We start from the raw sequence: 16,241 nt of genomic DNA, 5'->3' as shown, positions 1-16,241 counted from the left end.
AAACATGTTCATTTCAGACATTTTGAAGGAGTCTGGCTCAATTTCATGAGATGGCAATCCCAACCAGGATGTGCTGAAAATTGTAGCCAATTGAACTACTTTGTGATGACTTTAAAAGTGGTAAAATTTCATGTAACATTAATTTTCATGTTTTTCCCCGCTCAACACAGCTACCGCAAAAATTGAAATGTGTGAATATATTATTTTCCTATATAAGAAAACTAAAAGTCACGAACTTTAAACAACCAAAGCAGTTCAAAATCGGCAACGCCCACAAATTTTCATACGCTGAAATATCCAGTTTTCTAGTATTTTCTTGGTATATGTTGTTACCTTTCCTCCTGGCAAGACCCTTGAAGTGGTGTTTTTCATCAGCTGATATCATCAAATCATCTAAGATATCTAGTTTACGTAAGCTGTCTATTGTAAACCCTCGATAACCTGGAATTAACTGAATAACACACAGATAATGGAATATAGTCAGATTCATAATGTATGGTTCATATATGGACAACTGGTTCATATATGGACAACCAGTTCAGGAGTGTTAACCAATTAAGGTCATTCTGGGCGGGGCCGGGTGGGCAAAAGTCCAGTCATTTAAAAATATGCATGTTTGCTGGAAAATGATCCAAACTGGGGTGTTTTTTGATTGTGTATTACTATAAGCTTCAAAACTCTATCCGAAGTTTTAGTAATAAAAACAGCAACATTTTGCTCTATTAGGGCTATTTTGTTTTAAGAAGACAGTCATGCATGTCTAAGGATTTTTAATGAAAAACTAACCCACTTTTGCTATTTTTGAAAGATTTTTCAAAACATGTCCAAGGCCCCTGACTTTCTGTAAAAAAAAACCTGCCCCCATGTCAAGGGATTTGTGAACAGATACATCTGGGTGGCATGGGCTATAATATCATTGGAACTGTATTTCACCAGAAGTATTATTCTACTACCCAGCCTCTGGTCGTGCACTCAGTGGCGTAGCAAGGTTGGGCAAGGGGCAGCTTTCCCCCTGTGAGAAGTCCCCCCCCCCCCAGTTGGAGGCCTTTTTGTAATTTTTAGCCCATTTTTGATCATTTTCTTAAAAGTTGAACCCCCAAGCCCCCGGTTGTATATGTGTCAAATATTTTAATTATTATCAATACTTACTGCAAGGGGATTTCCCAATAAGACTAGATTTCTCAGCTTGGGTAATGATGATAACTTGTTGATTATTTCTATTAAATCACACAGATTGTTGTGACTCAAATCTAAAGATAAAAGACAAGGCCTGAAACAAAGAAATAAACCAAATATGAAAATCCAGCATTACATCACAGAGTAAATGTTTAACACTTAATTAATGGTAGAAAAAGAAACATTTTAAAGCATGTTCAAGTCATATTCCGTCTACAGAAGTTACTAGTACATATATTTGATTATAATTTAGGTAGTTGCATGCTCTCTAGCCCAGTACATCAACACAGAGGCAACTATAAGAAAAAGAATGTTATGACTGCCCAGGTCTCTGTCTTAAAGGCCTAAAAGGGGGGGGGGGGGCACTCACATAAATGGTCTGTACGCCTATTGGGGCCTATTCAGTGATTTGCTCATCCAGAAGATTCTAAATATCATCAAGATTTTGGCATGTTTATTAGCATCATAGATATACTAACATAGCATGCTAATTAATGGTTAAGCCAAAAGCCGAACAGGTACGAAATTTTACATGAATCTGTAATTTCTCTATTTAAGTAGAGAAATTTAATTTACCTGCAAGTATTTGCATGGGACCTCATTCAAAATTTTTCATTTCAAAAAATATCCGGTGACAATTTTAATGACTTATCCTTCACTTTTTGACAACCTATAGATATTGATTGTTTTTTTACATTTTCACTTGGATCAATGAATATAGGCCTTTAATGGAATGGAAGTAACCAGTTGCTTTATAGCTGAAAAAATTTGAATAGCTGCAATTTTGCACAGTAAAGGGTACTGTATAATTGGTGACAGTGGCGTACGTAGCATCAATGGGGGGCACATGGCCCCCCATTGATTGCAATATTTAGAAAATTTAGGAAAATTGCCAAAAACAGCTTATGCCCCCCCAATCAGACCCGTGCCCCCAATCATGGTTGTTGCCCCCCCAATATGATGACCCATGCTACGCCACTGACTGGTGGTGTGTATTCCCTTGTGATGTGTGTGTGAGGAGGAAGTCCCACCAGAGCAGTTCTTCTGGGGTGAACCAATCCTGCCTGGTTATCAAATTAATCAGTGACAAGGTTATCTCTGAATTTGACAGGTGCTAATTGATGTTTTTAATATCATTGCATCAATTAGCACCTGTCAAATTCAGAGATAACCTTGTCACTGACTTATATGTTTGATTCACCCAAGAACTGCTCTGGCGGGACTTCCTCTTTAAGAGCTTAGGCATGGCCACTTACCAGTAGGCTCCAGTGATGTAATCATGTAAAGCTGATATGTTATTCAACCCAAGACCTAAATGCTGCAGTTCTGGAGGTGGATCCTCACATAGCTGCTCCAAATCATCTATTTTATTAGCTACTAACTCTAAAACCTACATTGGAGAAAAAAAGAAGGACATTTTAATTATACAACAGTGTTGCTGGAGGTAAGTTATGTGTGAGGGGGATACTCATGAAGCATTATACATGCTGACTCAATCAGTGCCATCATTTTGTGTGTATATATACCCATATTTTTATAGTACGGTCATCCAATGACCCATCTTCCTGAAGAAGAGTTTTATCATATTACACCAAAAATATTTCATAATCACTTTTGCCCTCCTCAGTCTGAATAAAAAAATCACTGAAATTACAATTGTTTTGGCAAAAAATGCCAAATATTAGAAAAGTTTACACATTTTTGATTCCCTGAATTTCTGAAATTCACTTTCCCTCCACCATGCCACCATAAATTTCTGGTGCTGCCACTGGTTGCAAATGAAGAGGTGTTAAGACCCACAATATTAAATTAAAGATCCCTGTATTTGGAAGTGCCTGATGAGGAAGTCATATTTGAGACCATGCACGGAATGGGGGGGGGGGGTGCTTTGGTGGCTGCAGCACCCCAGGGCATGAATCACAACAAAAAAAAGAGAGAGAGAGAGAGTGGAAAGAAAAATGTTTGCACGAATTGAGTTCAGAAATGCAAAATTTCCCTAGGCATGTGGGGCACTGCCCACTAGACCTACTAGACCCCCGTTTTGGTCACTAACTTTACAGCACCCTGGGGGAAGCACACCGTTCGAAATAGGGCCGGTCAGCCGGCCATTGGCCTGTAACTTTTTGGCCTGGCCGGTAACTTTTCTGACTGGCATCTAGTTGCCGGCCCGGCTGGCCGGTAACTTTTTAAGATCAAGCCCGGCTGGCCTGTAACTTTTTGAGGCATATTTCGAACACTGGGGAAGCAGTCCTGGATCTGCCGGTGTTTGAGACTACACCCACTTCACTCTTGCAAACTTGATTTGTTTAATAGGACAAACTTGATTTTCTTTCAACCATTTTAGGTTCAATAATATTGACATAAAAATAGTAATTACCTTAACAGTTTTAGGAATATTTTGACTATGTACAGTAGTGAGATGATTGGCAGTGACAGTCAGTTCTTCAAGATAAGGTAGTTTTAGTAGTCCAGTGTCAAGATGGTGCACCTATCAAAAGAAAACGAAAACAAGCAAAATTAATTGATGCTACGATTGAAGAAGTTGATATTCATGAATTAAAAGACATCAGCTTTTACTTGGGGTCGTTCTAAATTCTGCAAGCTCTAGGAGACTTTCAGAAGCTAGTGCCAGAAGTCTCCCAGAACCTGGTTTGTTATCATAGTCTTACTGGAGATATAGTTCAAAAAAGTCTCTCAAAAGCTTCTGGAAGATATCCAGGAGGATACTTCCCTAAAATGCTTATAGAGTTTCACAGAACAGAGTTTTGGGATACCTAACTTGCATGTGAAAAAAGTCGGAGACCTCCTGGAGACCTTCCTGAATACAGGGGCAGGGGTTTTGTGAGGCATAAGAGAAGGGGACAACGATTTTGGCAGGTAAAAAACCATTGTAGGTTTGTAATTAGATTTTCCAATATTTAGCATGTGCAAAAATGAACAGAGGATATTTATACGGCAAGTAGAGTGGGGACGATTTATCATCTCACACATACTGGGGACACTGTTTGCACATTGAGCCAGTAATTATTGCACACCTTGTATCATGGCAACTACATTGTTAGATCTAAAATTGAGGTGATTTATTTATAGCCTTAAAATGAAGATCCCAACTCAAGTATGATTTACACTACTTTGTTGTTTTTTGATTTCAACATGGGTATTACATATATCATTCAATGTCATGCAGACACCATTCTTCCATGGACAGCTAGGCATTACCCTGATCAGAACTGGCTGTGAGGTCTTTGTCATTCACTGCACCTGATTCATATTAATTAAAGGAGAGCGGATAATGAATTTGTGATATTTGCTCCACCAGGAATGGGGACCTCTTGCATCAGAGTCAAAGACCTTAGCCACTGTAATGGGCCACGGGCAGTCGCGCACCACCCTTGTGGTTAAAATTCATCAATTTACACTACCATTTTATATCATATACCGTACTTACATTTTTATCAACTATTCTTAGAGTTTTGAAATGATTGTGAATGAAATCTTCTGTTATAAGCCAAGGACTCTTGACAGCAATTTCCCGTAATCCCTTAGCTTCATCACTCCAACTGTAATCTACGCTATATGGAGAAAACTTTGAAGTAACAAACTCCTCAAGCGCTTCCTCCTGTTCTTTATTAGCACCATAATCTGAAACAAACAAATAAAAAAGTGGTTTGAGCATGGGTGGAACAACAATTGAAAAATATTTATTACCTTAAGACAACAACAAAAAAACCCACATCACTGACATGCTTTGCAGACAGACTTTTCAAGTAGGGTGAGCCGGTCAGAATTTTTTTCTTCTGGATAAAGAGACCTGATATATCACTGACAGTTTGAAAAGTCTGAAAAATATGATGATTTGTTGCAAAAAGAATATTTTGATAATGTTCTGAATTTTTAAAAACATTTTCAGTCAAAATTTTGGCCAAAATATGGCTGATTTTACATGATTTTAGCCAAATTTCAAAAAAATTATCTCAAAATGCAAAAGGGTAGGTTGAGCCCGTAATACAGGCCGTTACATTTTTTGTCAACTTAAGGGGCATTCTGTGATCATAGCTTCATCCCCACTTTTCTAAAAAAAAGTTGAGCTATTGATACCATCAGAAATGAAACCTTCGAAATTATATTGCACAGTGGCCTGTTTTGAGCAATGTAAAAAGTAATCATATGCATATAACCTGCAATTCAAAATCAGAATCAACTGGAATTTTGAGAATAAACTTTGAATATCTACTGATTCTACTCAAACATACCAAAAAAAAAAAGGATGCTAGAATCACAAAATCCATACTCCGTTAATCAGTAATTGTTTAAGAGATTAAATACACTTACAGTTTATGATATTCACAAACATCAAATTTCCCTCTTTATGTATAAGTTCAAAAGTGGTTTACTCCCAAATATTTTCACTGATTATTTTAAGAAGAGTAATGGCCAATTCCATGCCAAAAGTGCCTTTTGTAACGTCCGTAACAAAATTTTGGAACATTATTGCTCAAAACAGGAGCATTCATTTCAAATTTGCTAATGATGCCTCCATAGATTGATGTCAGACCTACTTCAAGATAGTAAAGAAAAAATCTGAGGCAGCACACAGTTTTTTTTCATTATGAAAAACGTTACGGACGTTACATTTGAGATAAAATGTAACGTCCGTAACACTAAATTAACAGTGTAGGACGATACAGGAGTATTAATTTCAAACTTGCTTTTCATGTTTACATAGAATGGAGTCAGGGCTTGCCCAATATAGTTAACAGAAAAAAACACAGAACTGAATGGAGATTTAAGGATATGTACCATCTGTCAAAATAGCAGGCACTTTCGCGTAACGTCCGTAACACTCGTTTCTAATTTCTGTAGCTAATTAACTAAGAAAGCCAAAACAAAATTGCTTCATTATATTGAACATTAGAGTGTGTACTAGTAGCATACAAAGAAATAAAGTGTTATCCTAACAGCAAACATGTGTGCTATTCATTTAAAAGTTGCAAGTTGCATGTATCTGTAACGTCCATAACGGTGGAATTGGCCTAATACCTTCCATTCTTATGGAACCAGGTCAGCTGAATTGTATAGACCTCACAACTTCAGAACAGATCTTGCAAATAACACAATTAAAAGACAGGGCCCATTAAGTTGGAATGTTATTGATCTCAATATTCGTAATTATATACCTCATATATAGATTCCTGTCATCTGATTGGTTGAAAGTGCAGTCATTGAATTAACTATGGCCGCAAAATGAACTATGGACCGGTCCATGGAAATGAACTATGGACCGGTCACGTGCGTCACGATCAAACTGCGCGTTTTCCCAGCGTAAAATTATATTACGCACGCATTAATGTTTTCACACGCTATAATTACGCAGAAATCGCAGATTGTAATATGTGTGCCGTTCGCATTGAAACTATTAATTTCTCTTCCCAAATTCGATGCTTTTAACCAAACAGATGACAAGAATCTTAAGATTTAGGTAGAAAACAAATATTGACTGCTTTTTATTAAGGGCATGGTTAAAATTATAGGCCACAGATCTCAAAACCATGACTATACCCGAGGCTTCACCGGGCATAGTCATGGTTTTGAGATCACCTTGGGCCTATAATTTTAACCATGCCCCTCATAGCAGTCAATATTTGTATACTGTAACACCGTTAAATGTTTTAGTAACTTGTATATAAAGATTCTCTTGTATCACAATATGAGTTGTAATTAGATTGCTTGGGGTTTTACTTATAGATCATGTTGATATCCAATCAATATTCTTGTGACTTTAAGTCTCGTAACCATCTTTTTATTATCATGATTATATCGTCATTGCCAACATATTTGTCTGTCTCACCTGTGTTGTCCTGTCTCGCTTTGCATATTGTAGTTTTGTCGCTTCATAATGTCTCTCGTCTTTGTACGTAGTATTTAAGTATTAGTAGTTCTCTTATAAATTTCTTTCAGGGTGGCCAAACTTGTACGAGCCTTGTGCTCTTTTTTGGTCATCCCTCCATTGTAATACCGTTTGTTTTGATTTATATGATTCAATTGGTAAATAAAACTGAAACTGAATTGTAATTTTATTTACACACAACACAAATTCACTAAGTGAACTTTTAAAAACAATTATTGTGTTAAAGTTAACTTAAATAGTAATAGTACCTTTTAAAGTTACAGTAAAACGTGTATCAGAAACATTCTTCTCAGTTGATGTGCGCTGCAAAGGAAAACAAATCCAGCAGAAAGCAATATTTAATAAATCAAACTTACAAGCAGAAAATCTGTTTTACTAGTTTCAATGCATCAAATTTATTGAATCCAAAAAGATGTTCAGAGGGGTTTAAATTCAACCCTGCACTTTTTTAAACTAAAAGTTAAACCCCACCACAACATTTTTCAAATGAGTGTTTGCATGAAGCCGACCAAGGAAGCCAAACAGGCCTCGAAATAAGAAAAAAATACAAGGGTCGGACCCTTGCCTTTAAAATGTCAAGGGTTGAAAATTTGATGGGACACTAAAATGAAAGTGCACTCAACTCAAGGAGCTGGATGTATATTTGTGAACCAGATTTTCCAGTGGAACAACAAAACTAGGATTTTCTGTTCTTTGCTTGGTTCAATTTTTACGCCCCTTATTTTGAATGCTGAAGCTGAAGACTGAATTGTGTATTCCAGGCTGCTTCTGAAATGATTTTGCAGCTCATTTTGACGATGAAGAAACTAAAAGATTTAGGAAAAATTAATATTCTAAAATACAATTTTACCAAATAATAACTTTTTTTTTAAATTCTTGGTTCACAATGCGAGTGAAATTTCATAACATGTGCGGATGACAGGAAACAGGAAATTTGAGTTTCAAGTAGTACAAGTATTAGGCCTATACATTGTCCTCTGTCCAACATATATAAGGCTGTTACCATAAATATGTATGGGGAATTGTTGAAGGAATTTTATAAAGTACCGGTACAGAATAGGACCCATCATCCACTGTTCAGTCTGTCATCAAAGTAACAGGTGTAAGTCAGTTCTTCAGTGGCGAACTGGCCAAGCGGGGCTTCCAGTTTAAGTATAATGCTAATTAATTATGCAAATATGCAAATTAGATGGGCGGGAAAATCACATGTTAATGTTTTAGGCCATAGAAACACATTGGCAAAGTTTCATGTCAAAATCATATAAAATAAAAGTAGTATGAAGGTTTATTCATAAGATATTGGTATAATATTGGCAAATATGAATATTCATGAGCACATTTTGCCAATTTTCCTCATTAACTTCATCAATATAATTTTATTTTTTATTTTTGGCAAAAACAATAGAATACAAAGAAACTAAAAACATGTTTATCTTGACAACCGTATGTCCGATTTCCTTCAAACAAAAACTATTCTGCTCAGTGTATTTAGCTTAACTTATTCAATCTATTCAAATGGTTCTAAATTCAGTTTCTGTTTTCCAGAAACATCGTTTCGAACCCCCTTAAATGTCGGGTTATATAAAGGTCATGAAAGCGTTTTTAAAACGTTATTGAAAATATTTTGGGCAAACATTTTTCGCAAAATATTTTTTTCAACCCCAAAATAACATTCTGTTTAGAATGTTTTGTGTCAAGTTTTCAAGAATGTTTTTGGAATGTTATTAAAACGTTTTTATACCGTACCCTTTATAACCCGACATTTAAACATTTTCTGCAAAACATTTTTGTTTGCTGAGCAGTAGATTATCAAAAAATGTTTTTTAATATGAAAACGTTTTATACCCTTTATATAACCGGACATTTAAACGTTTTCTGATAACCTTTTGCGAATGATGTCGAAAACGTTTTGGGTCAGTCCATGTCAATTCAACAGATGGCTCCCGCACTACCCTCTCAGAAGTTCTTTAAATTTCACTCAAATGTTACACCTATAGCCATTAGAAAAACCCACAAGTTTTAGATCCCTAGCCCTTATCGTTTTCCCGTGGGGGCCGATCAAAAATTGGGGTGGGGGGTCTATTTTTACCATCAAATCTGACTTTTGAAATAAATGGAGGTTTTAAATGGGTCTATTGGCTAAATTATATTGGCTATAGACTTGAAAATGGCTATATCCCTTACGAAAATGGCACGCTTTTTTTGTAAGCGTGCAGCATGAATGCGCACACATGTCGCACATGTGCATATGAAGTGTGCGCATGCGTGTTTTTGAAAAAACACGCATGCACATGCATGCACCGTGCACGGTCTGCACGCATGCAGGGCTGCATGCATGCAGGAGCTGCACGCTTGCAGGAGCTGCATGCACGCGTGCAGAAGCTGCACGCTTGCAGGAGCTGCATGCACGCGTGCAGAAGCTGCAAGCACGCGTGCAGAAGCTGCAAGCGCAGCTCCTGCATGCGTGTTTTTTTCCAAAAACACGCATGCGCATGCATGCACAGTCTGCACGCTTATATAGCATGCAGGAGCTACACGCGTGCAGGAGCTGCACGCATGCAGGAGCTTGCCGCTTGCAGGAGCTGCACGCGTGCAGGATCTGATGATAATATACAGGTATTTATACACTTCATGCATGTCTGCTGAATTCAACACTAACCTCATAGACTATGGTTTCCTGGGGAAAAGAATCGCAAAAAACACTTTTGAAACTTACGCAATTCGATTTTTCTTGCAGAGACAATTCTTGATATGCTCAACATCAACAAGACAATGATGAAAACCCCTAAAATACACTTCAAACTTATAAATTTTCAAAGTTATTGGGAGCTTCTGAGGAGCTAGCACTTCTCTGATCCTTGGCAGTTGGTGACCTCTGATATCCCATACTGCACTGCTGCTTCCTGCAATTATGCGTGCAAGTGGTCAATCGTGCGCTGCACGCTTCAAGTTTGCGTGCAGAGAATATTAGGTGTGCAAATCGTGCACTGCACACTTAAAAAATGCGTGCAGGGAAAAATGTGCAAGTTGCGTGCAGCGCACAGTTTATTATATGTGCAAATATGTGTGCAATTGATACTTGCGTGCATTGCCTGCACGCACATGGCTAGTTCGCACACATGAACACGCTCTTGCTCGCTTCTGCACACTTTTGCACACTTATTTAAGCGTGCAGCACGCTTCGGCACACATTTTTTTTGCCTTCATTTTCGTAAGGGATAAATCAATTTGGTAGACAATTTCATGAAAATGAAAAAAAAATGCATTATGAGATGCGTGTGGAATTGTCGCGTCATTGAAATTGCGCAATATTACGTATGATGTTTGCCAAAATGCAAGTTTGACCCCCCCTAAAATCACATTTTCTGACAAAATTCATCTTTTTAATGTTTATGAATGTTAAGATCATGTTTAAAATATCTCATCTACAGATTTTTATGAACATTAGTCGTTTACTTTATGAACAGCGCCCTCACAAAGTTGGAAAATATCCTATTTTTTCCCTTTTGGGGGGGTCAAAATCCAATGTGGCCAATCTTAGATTTTCATTTTTATTACTTTATTTTGTAGAGAAAATTATCTTTTATAATATCCACCATGTCCCAGCGCGGGTATTTGCCTCCTTTATGTCAAACGAAAAGGCCAAAGTTGACACTTTGTTGCAAATCACATACACGCAAGGTTGCCGAATTCGGCAACCTTTGAATGATGTGTGCAGTAATGCAAGTTTGACCCCCCTAAAATCACATTCTCTAACAAAATTGATCTTTTTATTATTAATGAATGGTAAGATCATGTTTGAAATGTCATTTCTACAGATTTGTGTGAACGTTGGTTGTTTACTTTATGAACAGCGCCCTCACAAAGTCGGAAAATATCAGAATTTGTCCTCTTTTAGGGGGGTCAAAATCCAATGTAGCCATATTTAGATTTTCATTTTTATTGCTTTATTTTGTAGAGAAAAATGTCTTCTGTAATATCCTTTATGTCCCAGAGCGGGTATTTGTTTCCTTCATATCAAACAAGAAGGCCAAAGTTGACACAAAAATAACTGAATTTTAGCCTCAAGTTGCCGAATTTGGCAACCTTTCACAAGTATAATTTTTTTTTCAATGGGGATCACCTGACATGTCTCATAGAAACTTGTGTGAGTGCATTTCAGATGCTGCTGATTCCATCATGGAAGTTGGTAAGAGTAAAAAAAAATTTTTGTCAAAATACTTTGTCATATTTTGCGAAATTTGAGTGAAAGGTTGCTGAATTCTGCAACTTTAGGCTAAAAATTTAGGCCTTTCCGTTTGCTATCAAGGAGGCAAATACCCTTGCTGGGACATGGTGGATATTACAATAGACACTTTTCTCTACAAAATAAAGTAATAAAAATAAAAATCTAAGTTTGGCCACATTGGATTTTGACCCCCCCAAAACGGAAAAAATATGATTTTTTCCAACTTTTCGAGGAGGGGGTTGATTAAATAAATGACTGATGTTCATAAAAATCTGTAGATGTGACATTTTAAACATGATCTTAACATTCATAAATATTAAATAGATGAATTTTGTCAGAAAGTGGGATTTTAGGGGGGTCAAACTTGCATTTTGGCAAACAGCATGCATAATATTGCGCAATTTCAGTGGCGCGGCAATTCCACACGCATGTACGCAATCCTTTTTTTTTTTTTCATTTTCATGAAATTAACTACCAAATTGATAAATAATGCCATTTCCAAGTCTCTATCTAATATAATTTAACCAATTAGACCCCTTTAAAACTTCCATTTATTTCAAATGTCAGATTTGATGGTAAAAATAGACCCCCACCCCAATTTTGATCGGCCACCACGGGAAAAAAAGCGATAAGGGCTAGAGATCTAAAACTTGTGGGTTTTTCTAATGGCTATAGGTATAACATTTAAGTGAAATTTAAAGAAATTCTGAGAGGGTAGTGCGGGAAACTTCTGAAAAATCTGTTGAATTGACATGGAATGACCCTTTTGTGTTTGCTGGGACTTGATTATCACCATAAAAAATCATGGGTCAAGTGAAGTATAGAAAACATATTTATGTAGGTTTCCTTCACCGACCTATTCTCGAAAAAAATTCAAATTTTTATGTAAAATATGCATTGTGTTTGGGCCCCAGTCTCGGCAAATTTCGCTGACTAGCAAATGTGTTAACTAAGCCTAAGGTTTGCCTGGGATACCTACAATTTGCACAGTCTGCCACAGACATATATATCTGAAAATTTGGTCAACTTAGTACCCATCTTATCGTCAAAGTTTTGCCGAATTCTGCACCCTTGTGAAGGGTGCAGAATTCGAATCGGGAATCAAAATACCCGATCTTGCGATCAAAAACACAAAATTACAACTTGGCAAAAGACATTATTGCCAAACAATATAAGAGTAGAACATTTGATGTCAACTTGTCAAAATATTGAAGAAATGTGCTCCCCAAACATGTGGTGAGTAGACAAAATAATTCCCATTCAAACGCGTGGGAAACTGAGATTAGTGCATAATCCAGTCTATGCCAGTGAGGTAAGCTTAAAAATTGAATTCATCACGACGCATTTGGACGAGCTGACAGATACCCACCCACGATCCGCTGCCACACGGAAACTCATTTAAACAAAGTGTCCGTAGTTGACTTTGAAAAGCAGTAAATGCATCTGTTCTTGAAGCAACAGGCATCATCATTCAGATGAAGTTTATCGCTTCCGCTGCGAGTAAAAAAAAATCATTTGTTGTAGCAACGGTCCGCCATATTTTTTGTCGGTGACGTGCTGTTTCATGCTGGACGACGGGTTGCAAACTAGGGAAACGCAGGGCGCGATGGGATTGGGAATTCCCCTGTTTAAAATCCCTCACTGTAAATATGTGTGAAACGCAACACTGTGTCTATAGAAACCTTAAATAGAAACCTCGCTTATGTGATCAGCTTTATTTATAGCCGACTTTTATAGTAGTAGTCCATCTTACCATCATGATACAGATCATTTTAGTACGTATGACGCACACTTGTGACTTGTGTGCAATCATCATCACGAAGTCCAATCAATATTGGTAAGTCAAATTTATAGCTCAGAAAACTTTTCAAACAATTCACCTTGTAAGGAAAAGCAATCAAGTTCACACAACTTTGGACACTGAACTTTGCAAAATGTTTTAGGCAGCTTAATGGAAATTTGTGGTCCACTTCGTAAATTTTGGTCAACTTTGGTCAATTTCACCTGTGACATATGGGCCTCATAAAATTCTGATTCAGAGGCGTACCTACAGGGGGAATTGGGGGTTAGGCAGGGGGACAAGTTGCCGCCTGGCCCGGAATACCAGGACAAAACTTTATATGTCTGCAGTTTCAAACTCCCCATGAGTATGTAAGAGACCAGAAATGGGCTGAATATTAATTGGTATCATGATTCCATTGTTTTAGGAATCATGGTACTTACCAATGAAGACCCAAATCATAAACAGATTTAATAAGAGTCATGAATAATTGATAAGCTTGCTAGGTAGCACCAACATTCTAAGTGGACAAACTAAGAAGGCCAGTAGTGCTAACCACTTCATTATCATATGAATGGTCACTTAAGATCAGTCTAATAACCAGTCGTGATTCCTCATGATATGAGCAAAGAGGTAGTCAGACCTCCCAAAACATCATGATAATGTGTTTACCAACACATCTTAAGTGGCCTCTTATCATATTAATGAGAGAATAATAATATAAACTTAGTTTGGAAACGCCCAGGGAGTTGGGGCTGCCTAGATGATCTAGTGGGCAGTCGATCTCTGATCTCAGGACTGAACACACTGATACCAATGAGCCTCTCTACTAACAAGAATGGTTACTTCATTAAAAGACATTAATAAATATACCTTGTGTCTTTGACTTTGATCATTGCCTGAGTAGATGAACCCATGCACGTTGATAGGGAAAACCACCCTTCAACAAGTATTTTGGCGGGTATCATCCAAGATCCAGGAAAAGCGATTTTGAAATATGGATGTGGCCTACAATCGGTATTAGGCGCTAGGCCCACTGGTCATTGGAGTTGGACATTGTGTTGCAATAGCAATTATCATAGGCCTATATGGTTAAAAGTAGGTACATGAAAAGAGATCAATTTGATAAAACTTTTTTTAATCTCTCAAGTGATCATTTTGGGCACGTCACATGGATTCTCACTTTGAGATACGGTACTGTTTTCCAGGCCGGTATGCAGGATTTTGTTGGGGGAAAAATTGGGCCTTTTTGGGGTGATTTTGTAAAAAGTGGACAGGGCTCTTTCCAAAATTTGGACTTATTTGACCAAACCTGATTTTTTTTGTTCAACATGCTCTCAAATAATTATTGGGATTAGAGACTTTTTAATCCTAAATTGCAAATATACGGGCTTGCTATTTCCGAAGGGTGCAAGGGGAGAGGCAACTTTTAAAAAAGGGTCGGGTTTGACAAAATGGCAACCACGCAGTCCAAAAAAAGTGAAGGGAAGCAGCCGCGCCCCTTGCCTTGTCAAAATGATGATGAAATTCAAAAATAACAAAAAAGTTAATGGTTCTGCTACTAAGTTGTCACATTTTTACTTAGTTACCCCAGTATGTATTTTACTATACTATAGTTGTTTTATATCACTCAATAATCTGTAAAAAAACTCTCCCGCAAACTCTGTCAACTCTGTCGGGTTTTTTTTTAGCAGTTACTCAAAAAATCACTCAATAATCTGTAAATAAATTACAATTTTCCCTTGCTCCACTCTAATATTTTGTAAATATTGCATGCACCAGTGCATACAGCATTAACCATCAAGCTCAGTCCACTTTTGGCCCCCAAAACAAGTGATAATAATATACCTGTATTATGCATCACAGCAAATCTAAACAATTTTGTTAATTTGCTGCCTCTCCTTGACCTTCAATATAAGTAACAAAATAAATTCAGGTAAGAAAAACCAAACAATAAAAATTCCCTTTAAAAGGGAAAGCCAGCCTCAATGTAGAAGAGATCTTGTAATTAGTTTTGGTCAATGTGATCACGCTTACATCCATGTTACATGGCAGTCCACCAAACCATCAACGATGAGAACATGTACACTGAAACAGCAGAAAACATTAATTCCTAATCTCATGTCAACTCTTTAATTCATTACTTCATTTTTTTTTTTTTTTGTCTTTTCAGCTTTTTACCCACGATATCTCAATTTCCAATTTTGTAATACCAGAACTTACAAACTCAATATCTTCGCTTAGGAATGTCCGATTTCACTGCTTTCAAGGGCGTGAATCGGGTGGGGGACAGGGGGACACGTCCCCCTCACTTTTTAAAGTGGGGGGGACACAATATCAAATGTCCCCCCCACTTTTTGGTCCCCACCACTAAAAAAAAAAAAAAGGAAAAGAGAAGAGAAAGGGGAGAAAAAAAGAAAAAAAAGAGAAAGGTTAAATTGCATGTAATTGAGTATGCCAATCACTGCCCATGCCTACAAAAACCGCACAGTCGGTTATATATAGGCCTGTGGTTATTTTAGACATTGCGTGAAGGCGGGTCTACGGCCCATAAGCGTGTGAAAATTCCTGCGGGCCCGTCTATATGCAGGGCCTGTCACATTTTATCACCAAAAAAAAGTCAGTAGGCCTATTAAGATGGACTCATGACATGCTGATTTCAACATCAATCCATGCATGCTTTAGTAACTTGTGAATTTCAAATCTCAAATAGGGAAAACTTTTCCACGAAAGGCTTCATGGACCGTCATTTCACAAATTTTTGGCTTTTTTAAACTAAAATTTTACACACTAATTAGACACCCTGCGTAGTGGGTAAACAAGTAGCCATTTTCACTTCTGCTTTCCACATTTGCCAATTTATGTAATTTATAGGCCTACAATAATAGGGAAAACTTTTCCACGAAAGGCTTCATGGACCATCATTTCAAAAAATTTTGGCTTTTTTAAACTAAAATTTTACACACTAATAGTGCCAAAATGGGCCATCAAATCGCTTCAATTAGGTATTCATTTTGCAAAAGTTTCTTACTTACATCCCCCTCAGACACCCCCTGCATCGCGCAAGCTGACGCGATGAGCCGCTTCGCGGCCATTTTTTACTGTATTTATTGATTTCCCCCACTGTCAGTGTGTCCCCCCACTTTCAC

General features: G+C 37.4%; 1 protein-coding gene across 2 annotated transcripts in view; it reads right to left on the bottom strand.

The window, feature by feature from the left end:
* Positions 1 to 12,869, bottom strand: part of LOC140164723 (leucine-rich repeat-containing protein 43-like) — a 28,172-nt gene extending 15,303 nt beyond the window's left edge. For both annotated transcript variants that reach the window (XM_072188079.1, XM_072188080.1), the window contains exons 1-7: positions 12,682 to 12,869; positions 7,333 to 7,387; positions 4,625 to 4,818; positions 3,554 to 3,664; positions 2,433 to 2,566; positions 1,150 to 1,270; positions 334 to 451 (exon numbers count right to left, since the gene is read on the bottom strand). In XM_072188079.1, coding sequence (XP_072044180.1) covers positions 334 to 451; positions 1,150 to 1,270; positions 2,433 to 2,566; positions 3,554 to 3,664; positions 4,625 to 4,818; positions 7,333 to 7,387; positions 12,682 to 12,783 — 835 coding nt within the window. In that variant the 5' untranslated portion in view covers positions 12,784 to 12,869. The remainder of the gene's footprint in view (positions 1 to 333; positions 452 to 1,149; positions 1,271 to 2,432; positions 2,567 to 3,553; positions 3,665 to 4,624; positions 4,819 to 7,332; positions 7,388 to 12,681) is intronic.
* Between the last annotated feature and the right edge of the window lie 3,372 nt (positions 12,870 to 16,241).

This window comes from Amphiura filiformis, chromosome 11, assembly GCF_039555335.1.
Source record: "Amphiura filiformis chromosome 11, Afil_fr2py, whole genome shotgun sequence".
Lineage (NCBI taxonomy): Eukaryota > Metazoa > Echinodermata > Ophiuroidea > Amphilepidida > Amphiuridae > Amphiura > Amphiura filiformis.
Note: the sequence above shows the minus strand (reverse complement) of the source record. Positions and strands in the feature narration are given on the sequence as shown.